General features: G+C 36.9%; 1 protein-coding gene across 1 annotated transcript in view; it reads left to right on the top strand.

The window, feature by feature from the left end:
- Positions 1 to 21,387, top strand: part of DNAH7 (dynein axonemal heavy chain 7) — a 255,094-nt gene that overhangs the window by 175,917 nt on the left and 57,790 nt on the right. The window contains exons 47-49 of the mRNA XM_055572973.1: positions 4,008 to 4,171; positions 11,590 to 11,744; positions 19,546 to 19,736. Of these exons, the coding sequence (XP_055428948.1) occupies positions 4,008 to 4,171; positions 11,590 to 11,744; positions 19,546 to 19,736 (510 nt within the window). The remainder of the gene's footprint in view (positions 1 to 4,007; positions 4,172 to 11,589; positions 11,745 to 19,545; positions 19,737 to 21,387) is intronic.

Below are 21,387 nucleotides of genomic sequence, written 5' to 3'. Positions count from 1 at the left end.
CATGGGTTCTTAGAACCCACTTTGCCCAGTGCTTGGAGAGCTAAAATTGCCTGGGAATTTACTTCCCTTTGAGGTGCGCCTTAATGAAAGACAGATGTGAGAGCCTGAAGGTCTGTCTCCCTTCCTTTTGGTTGACACAAATCCAAGGAATAACTTACACCCACTATAGGATCAAGCTGAAACTACCTGTGCAGAACTTTGGCCAATCTACCACCTTTTATTGGCTTCTTCCCTGTCCTTATACTGCCCCTCTTAATATCTCTTCCTTAATATATCACTTCACATAAATCTTCATGTCAGAGTCTGCTACTAGGAAACTCAAGTGAGGCAAAAGGCTTTAAAACTATCTTGGTTTGTTTGTTTTTTTTTTACTCTAACATCAAAGGTTCTGGATACCAAGAGCCCATAGTAAGTAAGTAGCTACAGCCCCTCTATCCAGTCTTGAGCTTGAGTAGTTGTTAATTATTCATCCACCCTTTTAGATTTTCTAGTACTTCTCATGATAAAATGTAGAAAATTCCAATTCTCCTGACATAACTGGGGCCACATGTTTGATTGTAATGCCCATGCCAGTCTCAAAGACAAAATTCTACATTGCTGTAAGGACATATAGGCCCTGGAGTTGAATTAATTTGAACTTTTAAAGAGATCTTTCCCCTACTGATAATCAAAGTCAAAACTGCTCTGGTGGTGGTACATACTTTCACCAAATTGTTGTACAGTTGCTCAGTCACATCTGACTCTTTGTGACCCCATGGACTGCAGCACACCGGCTTCCCTGTCCTTCACCATCTCCTGGAGTTGCTCAAACTCATGTCCATTCAGTCGGTGATGCCATTCAACCATCTTGTCCTCTGTTGTCCCCTTCTCCTCTTGCCTTCAATCTTTCCCAGCATCAGGGGCTTTTCTAAGGAGTTGGCTTTTCACATTAGGTGGCCAAAATATTGGAACTTCAGGTTCAGCATCAGTCCTTCCAATGAATATTCAGGGTTGATTTCCTTTAGGATTTACTGGTTTGATCTCTTTGCTGTACAAGAGACTCTGAAGAGTCTTCCCTAACACCATGGTTCAAAAGCATCAATTCTTCAGTGTTCAGCCTTCTTTATGGTCCAACTCTCATATCCATACATGACTATTGGAAAAGCCATAGCTTTGACTATACAGACCTTTGTCAGGAAAGTAATGTCTGCTTTTTAATACGCCGTCTAGGTTTGTGATAGCTTTTCTTCCAGACAAGATATCACCCTGAATGGTCAGTTTTCCATTTCCACCATCTATTTTGCCACCTGATTGTGGCAAGCCAGGGTTCTTGGCTTGTATTTTTAGGTGCTCGTTCAGAGGCCCTCATGTTAATTTAACTTATTCTCTGCTGCTACATTCTTATAGATGTTGAATTGAGCCACTTAAATTTCTAACCAGAGTTCATCTGTGATGACATACTATACCTGTCAACTAGAGAGAGCATTCCAAGCAGCTATTGCTTTCATTTTACCTAGTCTTTCCTGTATCATTGGTTATGAAGCCTACACCAGCATCAAGCTATATCTTGGAAAACCTTCAAACCTCCCCCCAAATCTTCAGACCAACAACAAAAAAAATCAAAACATGCCCATAGGAACTGTGTACTAGGGAGCAAACTGGAAATGCTACCTGCCCCTCCACTCTAATGGCCATGCCATCTGTTCCTAATACCAACAACCAAATCAAGCCAAGAAAAGGCAGAGGAACCAGAGATCAAATTGCCAACATCCGCTGGATCATCAAAAAAGCAAGAGAGTTCCACAAAAACATCTATTTCTGCTTTATTGACTATGCCAAAGCCTTTGACTGTGTGGATCACAATAAACTGTGGAAAATTCTGAAAGAGATGGGAATACCAGACCTCCTGACCTGCCTCTTGAGAAACCTATATGCAGGTCAGGAAGCAACAGTTAGAAGTGGACATGGAACAACAGACTGGTTCCAAATTGGGAAAGGAGTACGTCAAGGCTGTATATTGTCACCCTGTTTATTTAACTTCTATGCAGAGTACCTCATGAGAAATGCTGGGCTGGAAGAAGCACAAGCTGGAATCAAGATTGCTGGGAGAAATATCAATAACTTCAGATATGCAGGTGACACCACCCTTATGGCAGAAAGTGAAGAGGAACTAAAAAGCCTCTTGATGAGAGTGAAAGAGGAGAGTGAAAAAGTTGGCTTAAAGCTCAACATTCAGAAAACGAAGATCATGGCGTCTGGTCCCATCACTTCATGGGAAATAAAAAACACAGACGATACTTATTAAGTATTCATGAGTGTGCTGTCTTAACTCAATCTTGAATCATGATTAACAACTCTGAATTCCCTTTTATGGCAGTTTGCTAAGCCCTCACCTCAACCATTTCCCTTATCAGGCTATGATAATCCTGGGTTACAATAGGCACATACCCAACTTCCAGAGGGCTTCCCTTGTGGCTCAGCTGGTAAAGAATACACCTGCAATATGGGAGATCTGGGTTCGATTCCTGGGTTGGGGAGATCCCCTGGAGAAGGGAAAGGCTACCCTCTCTAGTATTCTGGCCTGGAGAATTCCATGGACTGTATCGTCCATGGACTCACAAATAGACACGACTGAGTGACTTTCACTTTCACAACTTCCAGAGACCCTCCCCCCCCAGATACCTAGTCCCTTCTTCCCAGTGCCTGTGGAACTACTCAAGAGACCAGTCCCCAGGAAGCCCAGGAAACCTAGCCAAATCCACCCCACTCTGCTTGACATTTGTAAACGGCCCCCTACAGTTCAAGCTCACTATTACCCTGTGTCAGGTGTAGCCTCCTGTTGGGGAGGTTTCTCTTATTTGGAGCTTTGAGTAATGGAGTTCTGCCTCTCATCTAATGAGTGACTTTATGTTGTGTCCCACCATCCAAGAAAGCTTTAATCATACCCAAGATCATATAATTATGACAGAAAAGCCTGGCAGGAAACACTTTAATCAAAATAAAAGTATCATCTATAAATGGACAGTGTGAAATTCTGTGCCATGGATGGGCTTCAGTGAGAAGAACACAGTATCATTTCATTGATATTCCTGGCAAAGGTGCATAATCTGAATTGACTCTTGAGAGAACATCACACAGACGCAGTTGTGGGCCATTCTAGGGAATAACCAGGTAATCAAGGTCATGAAAGGCATCAGTTGTCCCCAAACCATCATGGCGTTTTCATGTGCCAAAGAATATTGGTCCAATCTACTCAGCAGGGACCTGAGGGAGATGGTAGTGCCCACCATGCCCTCTCGGCTAGGCACACACGTTGCACACACAGCATCCTCATTTGCCCATGGACTGGTATCAATACCACACATATATGCCCCTTCCTAACCTATTTTCTCTCCAGTCATGTTTTTTACTATTTCTGAACGCTTTGGTCTGTAACCTCATATTGGACCTTGATTTCTGATTTTCTGAGAATGAACCTAAGCTTGATGCACCATTTTGTACTTCTGAGCATCCTAGCACACTGTGCCCCAGGTGGGGTATCCAAAACTCTAGTGTGTGCCCTGATTCTTATTTGTGCCTAAGAGCCCTGCTATAGTCCCATCCCCAGAATAAGTGAGAGCCTGATACAGATGTTTTCTGTGTCCCCTACTGGTTCAAATTGGATTAACTTTAATACCACAGTATTATAGTAATACTGATTTTCATAACTTAAAGAAAATATATAGAAAAACATGGTAACCTCCATCTACTTTGTCAAATGAAGCTTTAGAATCATAATTGGCAATTATTTTTTCCATATATGAAGTTCTGAATTCACTAGTAAGTGCTCTATCTAAATTTTACCTTAACAGTAGATATAATTTTCATTTGAATACATAGTAGAGCTTCTGAATTATAATTTTACTTAAAAATATGATGAACACAAATCAACTTTAAGGTAGTTTCAACCATGATTTGTTGGCTCAAAGTATAATTGAGGATTTTACATAACAGCCTCATTTTTATATCTCTCTGTGTATGTCTCAAAGAACCAAATCAAGGAGTGGACAGATTTGTGCAAAAGAAGAGATATCCCCTGCTCTGAAGATTATTCCCTTATGAATATCCTGGGAGAAGCAGTGACAATTCGAGCCTGGAATATTGCTGGATTACCTTCTGACTCATTTTCTATTGATAACGGGATTATCATAATGTAAGGAAAATGTTTTTCTCACAAATATTCTCTGTCAATCAATAGATTTATTTATCTGTATAGCTTTTTTTAATGCAGCTAGTAAACTTTTATAGTATTGAAAAAAATTGCTTAATAAATTAGTTAAATATGGATGAGCACATCTTTCTCCAATTAATGTTGGAGCAGTTGAGTATTGGAGACAGTAGTAATTAAACTAAAAACCTCAGATGACTTTTGCTTAATTTTTAATCAATTTTTAGCAAATAGTGCAAAACCCTGTCATAAGTAAGTGAAGTCCCAAATTTTTATTCTCATAGAACACAGGGTTTTGTTATTGTAAGTTAATGAAACATCCAGGGGTAAGTTTGTGGTGATGATGTCTTAGTCCCTGCTGGGTGTGGGACCACCTTAAGTGGTATGGATACATTTCCAGGTCCTGGACTGACTGGGGCTTTTCAAAAAGTGGTACTATTCCTAGAATCTCCTGGTTAGTAGATAGAACCCATGGAGATGAGGTTAGGAGGATACTGGGGGCTCATCCAACCTTACCTTTCCTTGGGGTCTTGCCTTTCAGAAGCCAAGAACTTCACTCTGCCCTACTGTAAGGACAACTATTAATTGTGTTATTTTCCAGGTCACATTATGAAGGGTCTTCTATCACTGGGCCAGTCTTCTTGGAGGTGTTAGCATGTTAGGAATAGCACAAGTAAACCTTACCATCATTAGGAAACATTCAGTTTTGTGTTACATGTTTTGATTAGTTAGTTTACTGAAAAAATACTTGATATGATATTACTTAAAGTAAAAATGGTTGACAGAATTAGCCACTATGGGTAAAAACCAGTTATTATTAAGTTTTTATGAGTAATATTTATGAAAATTGTTCTACAAATTAAAATTATAGTGAGCAAATTTCTTAACTGTTCAGCAAATGATCCTGACATATGGATTTTTATAGCATTTATTTACTGGATTATTGTAAAAGGACTAAACTTTCCCAGGAAATACTACTCAGCCACAAAAAAAATGAAATCTTGCCACTTGTAACAACATGGATGGACCTTGAGGGTATTATGCTAAGTGAAATAAGTCAGATGGAAAAAGACAAATACTGTATGTTTTCACTCCTATGTGAAATATTAAATAAGTAAGTAGATAAATAATAAAACAAGCAAACACATGGATACAGAGAGCAAAGTGGTTACCAGAGAGGAAGGGGTGTGAGGGGAAGGTGAGATAGGTAAAGGGAATCAAAGATTTGGTAATGAATGGAAACTAATCCTTTGGTGGTGAGCATGCTGCAGAAGTCAAAATGTAATATTGTACAAGTAACAATGATAATAAAATTTTATTTTAAAAATTTCAGTAGAAAAATAAAGAAGTCTACCTTTTACCTTGTGCAGCTGGACCGATTATCTTCAACCTAAATAATAGTCCAGTTGTTGTTGTTGTTGCTGCTGCTGTTTCCCTCTTAGAAAAAACCTTTGCTGTTCCCAAACAGTTGTGAAAATAATTGATCATGTCCCATATAGTAGTAGTTATTCATTTATTATTTTGATTTGTGATTTATATACCTTTGTTCTACCTAGTAGGACATCTAAACCCATTCCTATAACTGTTACCTATTCAGTGGAGAATAATATACTTGTTAGTTTCCAGCAAATAAATACCCTTTCTTTTAGGTCCAGTCATATTTCAATAATACTGGAACTGTTGATGAATATTTCCGCTTTTAAGATTCCAAATCTTCCAGTGATTATTTTTCAAGATGAACTCCCATTTCAGGAAGTAGAAAAATAGTTTTAATGAGCCATAACGCCTACGTGTTTGCTATTTGTTTGTAAAAGTGTTGTATTCTTAGCAAGAAGTAATGGTAGAAACCTTACTAAGAAGGAAATAGTACCATTTTTCATTCTTGGGTTTTTTTTTTTGTCAATGATTTTGGTAATCTTTTACTGAGAGGTTTCAGGAAATAGGTTAAGGTGATCATTTTGAGGGCCTCCCAGGTGACTCAGTGCTAAAGAATCCATCTGCCAGTGTAGGAGATACAGGTTTTTATCCCTGACTGGGAAGATTTCCTGTAGTAGGAAATGACAATAGGCTCCAGGATTCTTGCCTGGAAAATTTCTTGGACAGAAGAGCCTGGGGGGCTACAGCCCAAAAAGGGTCACAAAGATTCGGACACGACTGAGGGAGTGAGCATGCATGCTTGATCATTTTGAAGTATCAGATAAGTGTTCCTTGTCAGTGTCTTCTTCCTTCCCCAGAGATACTTACTTGATAATAATATCTAATACAGAGCACTTACTAAAGACCTGATTTTGTGTTAGATACTTTTCACATACTATCTCAGCTGAAGGAGGAGTCAATAATTTAGGAAACTGGAAGAATATATAAAATTTGGACAAGTTAGAACATACTTAACTTTTAGAGCTACTGACACTTGAAGGTCCTTGGCTAATCAGAATTTCAAGGACTAGTGATAACATTGAATGTAATTGGATAATATCTGAATGTTTCTCAGGGAAAGTATTGGGATTATTTAGCAGCTTGGTGAGTAGGTCAGACCTATATCTAATTTAACTCTGCTTCTAAAAAATGTCTTTAAGTTTTCATTTCTACAGGAGTCAGATAAATTAGGTTTATTTCAGCAGCAATAATAACTGAGAAGAACACCCACCTTTATTTGTCTGTTTTGATCTAATTTTGCGTATGTATGTGTGTGTGTGTAAAGAGGAAAATAGCAAAATCCTTTGAAATGCACCACTGCTATGTATCTAAATTCCTTCCTTCCATGCAGACTACATATATCATCATGTTGTTCAGTCACTAAGTCGTGTCTGACTCTTTGTTACCCCATGGACTGCAGCACACCAGGCTTCCCTGTCCTTCACTATCTCTCAGAGATTTCCCAAACTCATGTCCATTGAGTTGATGATGCCATCCAACCATGGTGTGGTTGATATCATTGAAATTAGATATAACAGATGATTGTCTTTCTGTTTTTACATCTGATTTTTGTTGCCCTCTTCCCCATTTCTTGTTATTTTAGAATATTTGAATGATCCACCATTTTTAGTATCCCATTTTAATTTATCCATTTTTAACTATAATACTTTGCATTATTTTTCAGTACAAATTTTCACAATCTATCTAGAGATGTTTTACCACTTCAGTTAAAATGTAGAGGCCTTGTAACTGTACAAGTCCCCTCCACCCTCCCCTGATTACGCGATTGTAGTCATAAGTATTACATGCATTGAAACTCTGCCCGTCCACACACACTCAGTGTTTTGCCTCAGTATTCATATACATTTGAAAGAACTTAAGAGGGGGAAATAGCCTGTTCTATTTACCATTTTTGCCCCTCATTTATTTCTAAAATTCACTGTAGCATCATTTCCCCTAAGGGTGAAGAACTTTAGCATTAGCATCTGTTTAGAGCAGATCTGCTGGCCCATAATTTTGAGAACATCTTCATTTTGCCTTTATTCTTGAAGGATATTTCTGGTGGACATGGAATGCTGGGTTGACAGTTCTTTTCTTTCAACACTTTAAATATGTTTTACTGTGTTCTAGTTCCATGATTTCTGATATAAAATCTGCAGTCTTTTGAATAATTGACATCTAAATGTAATATATCATTACTCTCTGATGCTTTAAAAATATATATTTTTTCAAATCTTTGGTTCTCAGCAGTTTGATTATAATGAGGCTGGGTGTGGGTGAGGGATTTTGGTTTTTTAGTTTTTCCTTTTCAGAATTGAGTTTTGTGAAGCTGTGAATTTACGTGTTTCACTGAATTTAGGAAAGTTTCAACAGGTTTTTAAAATATGTTTTCCACACCAATCTGTTTCTTCTTTCTAGCCCAAATGACATGAACATTAAACCTTTTAATATTTTCTCACAAGTCTTTGAGACTCTATTTCTTTTTTTTACTATCCTTTTTATTATTCAAATAGGATAATTTTTATTCATAGGTCATCAAGTTCACTGTCTACTATTGAGTTCTTACAGTGAAATTTTTATTTCAGATATTATCCTTTTCAGTTCTAAACTTTTCATTTGATCTTGTCATACTTTCTATTTATCTGCTAGAATACCTCTTTGCATTTGTTTTTAAAAGTACTCACCTTTACCAAATGAAGTGTTGTTATAATAACTGCTTTAAAGGGTTTTTTTTTAAGTCAAATTTATTGTTGCTTTCCTTTATTCCTTTTTTTAATATAAATTTATTTATTTTAACTGGAGCCTAATTACTTTACAATATTGTATTGGTTTTGCCATACATCAACATGAATCTGCCACAGGTGTTTCTTTGAGAATTAGTCACATTCTGGTGCTTTGTATATTGAGTAATTTTGGATTGAATCCTGTAATAGCAGCCTGAACAGGTTATGACACCCCTCAGACTCTAGGCACAACAGAGGTCCCCTTTTCCAGCTCTTCTATCCAGAGAGAGAGATTTTCACTCAGTGTTTTAGGTAACTGCATCACCAGCGCTCTGCTGTGGTAATGCTGTAATGTGGCAGGGCTGACCTGCAGGTAGGGGAGAGAGAACAGAGAGAGCCCCTCAGTGCTCTCTGGCTCACGCGTGATTATTTTCTCAGTCTTCTATTTTGAGTTTCTGCTACCTGTGGCTGCTGCATGGTTCCCTGCATTAGGCCTATTCTCAGATCAAAACCAGAAGACAGAGAAAACACACACACGCACACACACATGTACAAGAAAGTCACCACTCCCTTATTGGTCATTCCTCAAGCTTTAACTTTTCTTCCATTCACTTCTTATCACTTACTTTTTAGAATCTGCAAATTGTTGATTTTTGTATTTTATCCTACTGTATTCAGTGTAATCAGTGACAGAAATAGGCTCTAATGAACTTTGCCAAGTTTGGTCAACACTAGAAGTCCTTTCTTATGATTTTCAGATGGTGTTCTTTGGACCAGTATTCTTCATTCAGGTGTAATCTCTTATAAAGTGTCCATTTTTAGAATGTGTTAACTTGTATGGTCTTTGTCAATTTTTTTTTTTTCGCTGTTGCCACTTCAGTGGATTATCACATGCAAACTTTATTTGATTTAGGAAAAGAGGATAAAGAAGAGTCAGCATGGTTCCTCCCTCAGGATATATAATTTAGTTGAGTGATGCAGCTAATAAATTATTTTATTATAGAATTACCATAATAAAATATCATTATATGGAAGTACCTAAATGTAATATGGATGAATGGCTAAAGAAGTCCCATGACAAAAGATGTCAAGACAGGCTTTGTGGACTGATAGCATTTGAGTTTGCCATGAAATGTAGGTAGTACTTGAACATGAGAGGATGGGAAAAGGTACATTTTGGACAAAGAAACAGCATGAACATGGTATTGTACCTAAAAAAATGTGGAAGCAACAGAAGGAAGAGTGAGTCATTTTAGTTTCTTTAGGGAAGCATAAATGCTGTCTAACGCTCACATAATCCTCCAACCTTAAATATATTTCTAAAGTGTATAACAGAATGAAATCTTAGATGTAAGTTTTGTTTCTAATTTCCCTCTCACTTCCTTTAGTTTCTTATGGATAGGATCCCCTTTTTATTAGTTTGTTGCATCTAAGATATTGCACTATTCTTTTGGTCTCATTTCTTCCTCAATGTAATTAATATTATAACATGAGTTCTGTCCCCTCACCCACTACAAAACCATATGTTGAAGATATAATCCACTATGTTATTATATCTGGAGATAGGGCCTTCAAGGTGATAGTTAAGGTTAAATAAGGTCATAAGTGCAGAACACTTTTCCAGTGAGAATGGTGTCCTCCTAAGAAGAAGGAGAGATACCGTGGACATACGTGCAGAGCAAAGGCCACCTGAGGACACAGCAAGAGGTCTGTATTTTCTGCAAACCAAGGACAGAGACCTCTGCTAGCACCTTGATCTTGAACTTCCAGCCTCCAGAGATGTTAGAAACTAAATTTCTGTTAAGACAGTCTGTGGTAGTTTGTTATGGCTGCCCAAGCTGATTAATACATTATATAATGCTAATATTGGAGAACTGTGGTTACTTCCATTTGGGACAAATTATCCAATGAAATTCTAAGTTTGAATTATAATGAGATGGCAATGAATATATTATCCTGATTCACCCCAAGCTTTTTTTTTCTTTTGTCCCAGTCACCTTTTATTTCCTCCTCCTGCTCTTCTGATGTTCTGCATGAATTTGCTGTGCTCACTTATGGAAGAGTACTCTTCCCTAAAGAGTATCTTTAGGGAAACTGGCCAAAGTGACAACTTGTGTTTATTGAAACTTCTAAGAAAAAGAAAAAGAATAGTTATCTTAATGCTGTTTACATTTCACAGAAAGTAGAAAGCTATGTGGTTGGATACTATGTCCAGATGGCTGAAACTGGTTAACTCTTTGTGACCCAACAACACCCTGAACTGTAAACTGGGTGCCTTGTGGTGGTTCGCTGCTCTTGTTCTTATCCTAAAAAAGGAGATATGAGTGAGAATAAAGCAATAAGTATGAGCTCTCTCATGGGGCAAACCTTGATTTTCATAGAATATATTTCAGTCCATAAGAAGCTCACACTCTCTGGGCAAGTATGTAGTGAACTATTGGATTGGCAAAAAAAAAAAAAAAAATCACTTGGGTTTTTCCATAAGATCTTATGAAAACCTCGAGTGAATTTTTGACCAACCCAATACAAATGTGACATTAAGTTTACAAGTGCTGGAAGTTACTGGGTCAATAATTGTGTTAACACTTAAGGGTTGATTGTCATTATGAAGATTAGATGATACAAAATTTTGCTTCACATTTTTTTTTTCCCACTGAATTGCTTTGGCCTTCTTTTTTTTAATTTTTTTAATTTTATTTTATTTTTAAACTTTACAAAATTGTATTAGTTTTGCCAAATATCAAAATGAATCCGCCACATCTCTTTTTTTAGACCATTATATCTTTAATGGTCTAAATTTCAAAGAGATATGATGTCTCCATCTTTTCTCTTTCCCTCTTGTACAAATGATAGCAGATAGAAGATGAAGAAATGACGTGGCTTGCCCAAGGTCACAGGAGTGATAAATAGCAGGGCCTAGTGAAGAATTGGACTTTCCTGATTTCTGGTACTCTTGATAGTTATCATTGTGATTTAAGTAGCAAGAACAGCAAACATTTTCAAAAATATCCTTTAACATTTAAGAAATTGTAATTTTCCAAAAGGAGTAAAAGAACTTGTGTTAAGTTTGCCAGATGGCTTTTATAGTTGTCATTCTAGTAGCCTGTTCAATTTAAATGTCTCTGCTTCAAGAACCACAGTTTCTCAAAACAAGTTACAAAATAAAATAACACTGTAAAGTATAAACTGTAAGAAAGTGATGCATGCATCTTTAAATAGAGACAAATTGTGACTTGACCAGCATTGTCTTCCTTTCCCTTTCAGGAATGCAAGAAGGTGGCCTCTGATGATAGATCCTCAAGGTCAGGCTAATAAATGGATCAAGAACATGGAAAAAACCAATAGTCTTCACCTAATTAAATTAAGTGACCCTGACTATGTCAGAACTTTGGAAAACTGCATCCAGTTTGGTACTCCTGGTATGTAGTTGAACAATAAGCATGCATTACAGAAATATCTGGAAAGGGCACAGTTAAACCCAAAATGACATAGGGGTTTTTTAAAGGTATTTGAGTCAGGCTCATCTTAAATGATTATTTTGTTAATATCTTTCATTATTTATTAATAATGAATCAAGTGAGAATTTTAGAGATTATAGCTCTAACAGGTTAGGATGCTTTTCTTGTCTCAAGATTCATTTGGGATGCGTCTTCTAATTTAAATTAGCTGATTTCTAGTATAGCTAATTTAGCTGTTGTAATTTTTGTCTGTTGTTTGCCCTTCCTTAGTTCTCATGATAGCTTTACTTCTACAGTGAAAAGGGCCACTTGATATGCCAAAAATATTTTAACACATTAGTCCAAATATTTCTTTATTCTCTCTACTTATCCTACAAAAGTGGCAGAGAAGTGGGTATGCATTTTATGTGTCTGACTTGCCATTTATAATGGAGAAATTAAAAACATGCCAAGAATTTTTCAATGAAGTTCTAAACACAGGCCACACTTGTCTACGTAAACCAAAGTACTTATGATTTGAGTACGTTGGGTTATTAGTCACATTTTGAATCCATATTGTCTATCAAATTTTGACTATTTACTTGACCAAGTAAATTGTCAACATTAGGAAAAGACAACATGTTTAGCCCCAGGACAAGTTAAGCAAATCCCAGTTGCTAATAGAACCAGTGACACACGGGAAGAATAAAAACAGATAGACCAAATAGACTTACGGACAGTTTATTTTTGCATTATATTAATTTATTTTTGCAATATATTAATTGCAATTTTAGGCTTGGTTTGGATAAGAATGAGATGAAAAAATCTAAGTCTACCTTTAAAATGTTGTGTTTATATATATGGACACACACAAACACTTACACAAGTAGTATTTCATTCATCTGACTGGTGTTCGTACAGCATAATGATATGGAGTTACCAAAAAAGAGACAACCTGATCTCTGTATCGGATATTTTGCTTGTTTAATGGGCAGGATCAGACAATATATCTGTTATAAAAGTATAAATTGAACATACTTCACTCACCCTTGTTAGGACCATTGTGCACTGGCTCTGGAATCAGAGTACCTGCTCTTTTACTCAGAACTTGGTTCAGTCACCTTTCTGAGACTCCATTTCCCCATTTATATTTTATGCAAGGAAGAAATGAGTTACTGTAATTTGGGTACTTATGACAGTGTCTGATAAAATCAACTTATATTAGTTTTTTTTGTTTGGGATTTATTATGTGGTTTATGTATCAGTTCAGTTCATTTTAGTCCTTAGTCCTGTCCAACTCTATGCGAGCCCATGGACTGCAGCACGCCAGGCTTCCCTGGCTTCCCTTCACCAACTTCTGAAGCTTGCTCAAACTCACGTCCATCGAGTCCATGATACCATCCAACCATCTCATCCTGTGTTGTCTCCTCCTCCTGCCTTCAACGTTTCCCAGCTTCAGAGTCTTTTCCAGTGAGTTAGTTCTTTGCATCAGGTGGCCAGAGTATTGAAGTGGAGCTTCAGCTTCAGCATCAGTCCTTACAATGAATATTCAGGACTGATTTCCTTTAGGATGGACTGGTTGGATCTCCTTGCAGTCCAAGGGACTCTCAAGAGTCTTCTCCAGTACCACAGTTCAAAAGCATCAATTCTTTGGTGCTCAGCCTTCTTTATGGTCCAACACTCACATCCATACATGACTACTGGAAACACCATAGCTTTGACTAGATGGGCCTTTGTTGGCAAAGTAACATCTCTGCTTTCCAATAGGTTTGTCATAGCTTTTCTTCCAACGATCAAGTGTCTTTTAACCTCATGGATACAGTCACCAGCAGCACTGATTTTGGGCCCAAGAAAATGAAGCTTGTCATTGTTTCCCCATCTATTTATCATAAAGTGATGGGACCAGATGCCATGATCTTAGTTTTTTGAGTGTTGAGTTTTAAGCCAACTTTTTCATATATTATCTCTTAATTACATTAAAATCATACATAGTTACATATAATATAGTTTGTATAATGAGAAAGGCCATACAGACAATCTGTCTAGTGTTTTTTAAACTATGGGTCACAACTGTAGGAGACAGAACCAACATAGTGGGTCATGACCAGTATTTGTAAATGAAATGCAGTGGAGTAAAACATATTAAGCTATATAGCATAGAGTAAAGTAAGCATTATTTCATGAAATTTTTAAAGTTTTATATGCACATGTGTATAGTAGATCAAGATTTAAAATATATTTCTTACTTGGAATTGTGACCACAAAAGTCTAAAATCCAATAGTAATTCTAATCAGTCAGTTCAGTCACTTAGTCGTGTCCTACTCTTTATGACCCCATGAATCGCAGCACGCCAGGCCTCCCTGTCCATCACCAACTCCCGGAGTTCACTCAACCTCATGTCCATCGAGCTGGTGATGCCATCCAGCCATCTCATCTTCTGTCGTCCCCTTCTCCTCCTGCCCCCAATCCCTCCCAGCATCGGAGTCTTCCAATGAGTCAACTCTTCGCATGAGGTGGCCAAAGTACTGGAGTTTCAGCTTTAGCATCATTCCTTCCAAAGAACACCCAGGACTGATCTCCTGTAGAATGGACTGGTTGGATCTCCTTGCAGTCCAAGGGACTCTCAAGAGTCTTCTCCAACACCACAGTTCAAAAGCATCAATTCTTCGGCGCTCAGCTTTCTTCACAGACCAACTCTCACATTCATACATGAACACTGGAAAAATCATAGCCTTGACTAGACGGACCTTTGTTGGCAAAGTAATGTCTCTGCTTTTGAATATGCTGTCTAGGTTGGTCATAACTTTACTTCCAAAGAGTAAGAGTCTTTTAATTTCATGGCTGCAATCACCATCTGCAATGATTTTGGAGCCCCCCAAAATAAAGTCTGACACTGTTTCCACTGTTTCCCCGTTTATTTCCCATGAAGTGATGGGACCGGATGCCATGATCTTCGTTTTCTGAATGTTGAGCTTTAAGCCAACTCTTTCACTCTCCTCTTTCACTTTCATCAAGAGGCTTTTTAGTTCCTCTCCACTTTCTGCCATAAGGGTGGTGTCATCTGCATATCTGAGGTTATTGATGTTTCTCTCAGCAATCTTGATTCCAGCTTGTGCTTCTTCCAGCCCAGCATTTCTCATGATGTACTCTGCCTATAAGTTAAATAAGCAGGGTGACAATATACAGCCTTGACATACTCCTTTTCCTATTTGGAACCAGTCTGTTGTTCCATGTCCAATTCTAACTATTGCTTCCTGACCTGCATATAGGTTTCTCAAGAGGCAGGTCAGGTGATTTGGTATTCCCATCTCCTTCAGAATTTTCCACAGTTTATTGTGATCCATACAGTCAAAGGCTTTGGCATAGTCAATAAAGCAGAAATAGATGTTTTTGTGGAACTCTCTTGCTTTTTTGATGATCCAGCAGATGTTGGCAATTTGATCTCTGGTTCCTCTGCGTTTTCTAAAACCAGCTTGAATATCTGGAGGTTCATGGTTCACGTATTGCTAAAGCCTGGCTTGGAGAATTTTGAGCATTACTTTACTAGCGTGTGAGATGAGTGCAATTGTGGGGTAGTTTGAGCATTCTTTGGCATTGTCTTTCTTTGGGATTGGAATGAAAACTGACCTTTTCCAGTCCTGTGGCCACTGCTGAGTTTTCCAAATTTGCTGGCATATTGAGTGCAGCACTTTCACAGCATCATCTTTCAGGATTGGAGAAAGCTCAACTGGAATTCCATCACCTCCACTAGCTTTGTTCGTAGTGATGCTTTCTAAGGCCCACTTGACTTCACATTCCAGGATGTCTGGCTCTAGGTGAGTGATCATACCATCGTGATTATCTTAGTCATGAAGATCTTTTTTTTACAGTTCTTCTGTGTATTCTTGATACCTCGTAATTCTAATAACCAGAACATTTTATTAACAAGGTAAGTAAGGTGACAGAGGATGTTAGTTATGTGGTTTAACTAAGACTGTGTCTTCAGGTAAGGGAAGTGTTAAAACTAGTCCCCAAATCTTCTGCCTTTGTCCAGTGCTTTCTGTGTCACTCACAGTTGCTTTAACCTACTTTTTGGAATGAAATACTTTAAAAATGGATAATGATTATTCACAATGCCTTCTACCATTAATCATCAGGGAGAAATGAAAAGTTTTAAATCTATTATAGAAAGAGAAACAGATGGCAGATTTTATAACTGTTTTTATATTTAGCCTTCAAGGAAAAGAATCAGTTACTATTATAATTTTAAAACAGAACCAACTAAAGATTCTTCCATTTAAGAAGTTCTTTTTAAGTTTTGACCTATTCCAGGAAAGTGACTTCTGATCCCTGCCAGGTGGCCTGGGTAGAGAAGGCAGAGGTTTTGCCTTCACCCACCTGCCTGTGCAGACCTCCCTTTTTTGTTGTTTATATTGAGCTTTAAGATAGAATCCTCTTTGAAAAAAGTATCCTGCTGCTTAAATAAAAAATTTGAAAGCCAATGTTCTAGAAAATAAAGGTACATCTGTATTAGCTACACCACTGGTCAAGGTGTGTGTAGAATGTTATTCATGTTAATATTCTGATAAGTTAACCAGTTCACACTTCAATAAAGCTGGAAAAATAAAAGAATACTTTTTAATTTTTAAAAAAAGAAATCAGTTTTAGAGGAGCTTTTAATGGCTTTGCATTAACTCTGTGAAAAAAATTCTTTGCATTTAGAGCAAAACTTATCATTATTTGAGCCTTCCTTGGGCAGAACTTCTTCTGGTTCAGTGTTTCTTTCATTTTCTCATTTCTTTGTTCATTCATTCATCTTACAAATATTTATTTTGCAGCTGGCATGTGCCACTGAAAACACAGCATGAAAATACAGACTTGGCCTCTGTTGTCTTTGAGCTTATTTGTTTAAAGAGAGATACAGAGATTATGCATGGGAAGAGGGTTAGATGGGAATACATGGCAGCTGGCAGTACATGTAGCAAATGACATATTTTCACATCTCTTAGCTTTCGTCTGTACTCTTCCATCATTTTGGTGAATTCCTTCAAATTTAATATGCAGTTCAAACACCTCTTTCTATGACATCTCTCTCAAGCTGTTCAATCAAGTGCCAAGATTAAAACATTTGCAGATTTCTACAACTGACCTTAGTGTTTTGTATATAACTCTTTCTCAACACCAGCTCTTTGAGGGTAGTCAGTAAGTGCCCAGTAATTGCTTAATCAACTTTGAATGCAATATGCTGCACAGCTGAACACAGTATGCAACTTTTTTCCTGCTAATTTGAAGTCTCACATAGGATAATGTAGATAGTAGTGTAGTGTTAGTAGCTCAGTCATGTCCAACTCTTTGGGACCCCATGGACTGTAGCTCACCAGGCTGTTGTGTCCATGGGATTCTCCGGCAAGAATACTGGAGTGGGTTGCCATTCCCTCCTTCAGGGGATCTATCCTGACCCAGGATTGAATCCAGGTCTACCGCATTGCAGGCAGATTCTTTACCATCTGAGCCAGCAGAGAATACTATATTGTAGATAATTCATTAAAAGACAAAACAAAACACACAAAAACGATGTCAGTTACAGTGGCTCAGTGGTAAAGAATCCGCCTGCAATGCGGTAGACTTGAGTTTGACCTGAGTCGGGACAATCCCCAGGAGAAGGAAATGGCTGTCCATTCCAGTATTCTTGCCTGGAGAATCCTCATGGATAGAGGAGCCTGGCGGGCTACAGTCCACGGGGTCACAACCGAGTGACTTAGCACACAGCACATATGAAACAAAAACCTAGGATGACATTAACAATGCAGAGTAAAGAAATAACAAAATTTCACACACACACAAAACAACAAAAGACTTGAGTAAGGCATTGTTTTTTCACTGATCAAATCATAGTCTCACCTTGTACCAAAATGTGCTTCAGATGAACTAAAGAGTTAAATATGAAAGACAAAAAGAGAAGACCTAAATGCTAAAATAAAACTTGAGGGAATAACAATTGTCTTTGGAAAAGAAGTTTCTAAGAAAATATACAATGGAAAAACTTTTTTAAGGTAAAAAATAATAGATTTGACTCTACAAATTTATAATTTAAGCCAAGAAACATTATATAAAAAAAACCTAGAGAATATCAATCACAATTTATGGAATTTATTTGTATCCCAATTTAGCAATCCAACACTAATCAAAGTATTTTAAAACAATGGGTAAACATATCCCCTGACTTGATATTTGATGAAATTGTGAATTACTGATAATTTTTAAGATACATTAATTTTTAAATAAGAGTCCTTAACTTTCAGAGATACCTACTCAAATATTTGCAGATGAAGTTTTATGATGACTGGGATTTGTTTGTAAATAATCCAGAGTGAGATAAGGAATAGATGAAACAGGATTGGGTGAAATTGGCAAGAGTATACCATCCTTTTTACCTCTGAAAAAAGTTAGAAAATTTCTACAGCAAAAAGTTGAATTTTAAAAAGAAATATACACAGATTTAAAACCAAGCAGAAAACTGGGGGTGATGTTTGCTACAAACAATATTAAAAAATACAAATAAAGTTTTAAAAGCTAGCACATTGTGACACTTGGTGCCCACTGTTCCCTGATAATCATTCTTGCCTCCTTACTATTAGCATCTCCTGTGTTTACCTGGGCACATTCCATTCAAAGTAAAGGAATAAATTTCCTAACTTCTGTGAATGTAAGTAGAAGTGCCATTTGTGATTCCCAGAAAATACCCTTAAACGATACTTCTTTCTTTTCTGTTTCTTTCTTTTTTTTTTTTTTCTTTCTGATGGCTGCAATGTGCATTTTCTTTGAAAGACTAATTTGGCCCAAAAGATAAAGCCATATGCCAAAAATGGTGAAGCAGCAAGATAGCAGGAACTTGGATCTCTGAGAGTTTAAACACCCTGTGCTTTCAGTCCTGGACAGATTACCTCAGGCTCCCCTTTACATGAGAGATAAATTCCTTCTTGCTTGTGTCACTATTACTTGGGGTTTTTTAATCACTTGCAGCTAAACCTAATGGTGAAAACATGCCCCATGACAGGAAAATAGGCAAATATTTTAGCATACAGTTTCTAGAAGAAAAAGTATATTTAAGCAAAGAGCACCTAAAGCATCAAGCCCCAAATACACATTTTGATAGTATTTTTTACCTATCAAATTATGGAAGTCATGAATGTAGTTTTGAATGCTTGCAGTATCACATAGTGGTTAAGAGAGCTGTGTAAGGAGACGGATTGCTTGGTTCAAGTTCCTGCTTTTGTCATTCACCTGATGAAAACTTTATTATAGTCACCTTGCTTCAGGTTCCTCATCTGTAAAACTAGGGTAATAATATTTGATGCTTTTCAAAGTTGTGAGGATGACGAGAAAAGGCCAACATGATGCCTTAGTGTTTGTGAGTATAGTGATATCGAACAAAACAGGTTTAAAAATAGAAGAGCTGCAATGAACATTGAGGTGGATATATCTTTTCAAATTTGCAGGATCATATAGCAACTCTATTTTTAATCGCTTGAGGAACCTGCATACTGTTTGCCATAGTAGCCGCACAAATTTACATTCCCACCAACAGCAAAGGAGAGTTCCCTTTTCTCCACACTCTCTCCAGCGTTTGTTATTTGTGGACTTTTTAATGATGGTATAGCGCACTTTATACTCAGAAGACAAAAATAGCTTTATGGGCAACCAGAAACAGCAGCAATTTAGAAGGCTGAAAGAATTTTGAGAGTTGGAAGTTTATAGTCACTATTTAAAATAACATGAAATCTTATTCTGATTTTATTCCAGTGTTGCTAGAAAATGTGGGAGAAGAACTGGATCCGATCCTGGAACCTCTTCTACTAAAACAGACCTTTAAGCAGGGTGGAAGTACATGCATACGACTTGGGGACTCTACCATTGAATATTCACCAGACTTCCGCTTTTATATTACTACCAAGCTAAGAAATCCTCATTATCTTCCTGAAACTTCAGTAAAGGCCAGTATCTAAAATAAATGTTTCTTTACCAGCTTTTGCAAGTCTGTATTTTCCTCCTGAGCTATGAGGAAAACAGGTCTTTCTAAGTAAAATGGATTTTGTCCTTGTTTGGCATTTCCTGAAATTGCTATAATAATTTCCAAATGTTGCTTTTGTGTGTGCATGTCAGTAATAAAGGAGCCTTCAGTATGCAGTGAAAAAAGACTATGATAATTTAATTTCTGCAATCAATATTATTCTTAGATTTTCACTGTTAAAAATAGATGACACACATGCACATTCTTTCTTTGCCATAAATGATAATATGCTAATTCTTAGAATGGGGATTCAGGAACAGAGCTTCATTCTTTCTCAGAATAAGGTTGCTGCTATCTGATTTTAAGGAACTGTTTTTGATCACTTTTAAAATACTCAACATTCCTTTAAAAAGTAAAGTTAAAATTATAGTCAGTGACTAAAATGACTTGAGATGTTGAACTGTAACCAAGCTTCAGGAGCTTATTCCATTCATTATTGCCAGTTCCTAGCCCTGGTTGGCATTTGATGTTTGACAAATTTTTGTAAAATGAATGAATGAGGGAGGGAAGGATAGTTTTCATTTATAGAAGCCCAGAGGAGAGGACGTTAAGAAATATTCAGATTGTGAAAGAAACATATATAGAGATGAGATTTATCCAGAGAATTCAAACACTGTTCATTATTAGAAATATTTAAATTAACATAGGCATCTCTCTATAGAGCCAGAGAAAACATGAAGATGAAATAATTCATGCCCTCAAAGGTGAAAATACATGAAAGGTAAAAAGCTCTCAAGAGGCTTACACTGTAAATAATGTATATGTCAAGTGACATTTTTTATGACTAAAAAGGCACAGAACGACTCAGAGTTGGGGACACACTTTAGACTGGACGTTCAGGGAAGCCAGGAAGACTGCGGGGAGGTGGAGTGACCCTCGAGCTTAGTTTTTAAAACACAATGTTAAAATATGAAAATTCTTAGCCACTGTTTTTAATTATTAAAATAAATATGTTATCCAAACACCTAAAAATTGTGTTAAGTACTACTAGGAGAGGCAGTATCTGCTAGTAGTGAAGAGTACGGATTCTGGAGTTAGACCTCCTTGATGCAAATCTCGGCTCTGTCACCTACCAGTGGTGTGATTTGGCTATGTCGTTTAACCTCTCTGTGCCTCAGTTTCCTCATCTATAAAATGGGAATAATTAATGTCTAGCTCATAGAGTGATATGAAGACTAAATAATCTATGTAAAATGCTTATAATAAGACCCACCAATAGTATTATGATTGTTAACTGTTAGAATTATTATTTAACTTTCAAATTTAAGTGGAAAAGAATGACTCATAAAAGAAAATAAAATCCTGAAGCTGCATTACCAAAAAGCTTTTTTAATAAATCACATGGAACATCTTTTTTTACTTTTCAGTAAAATTTATGAAAAGATCACAGATAACATAAATAACAATTTATGTACAGTAATAACTAGTTATAGTTGAAGTCATAAACCACTGTGGATAGGGAACTATTTTATGATTGAAATCCTTGAGATCCCTAGAGTGTCTTATTGCTTCATTATTTTTAATTGCTGGGATTGATTAAAGAGGGATTAGAAAACATAGTGAGGCAGTTACTT

The sequence above is a fragment of the Bubalus kerabau genome, chromosome 3, assembly GCF_029407905.1.
Source record: "Bubalus kerabau isolate K-KA32 ecotype Philippines breed swamp buffalo chromosome 3, PCC_UOA_SB_1v2, whole genome shotgun sequence".
NCBI classification, from domain to species: domain Eukaryota; kingdom Metazoa; phylum Chordata; class Mammalia; order Artiodactyla; family Bovidae; genus Bubalus; species Bubalus kerabau.
This window is presented reverse-complemented; position numbering and strand designations above follow the sequence as displayed.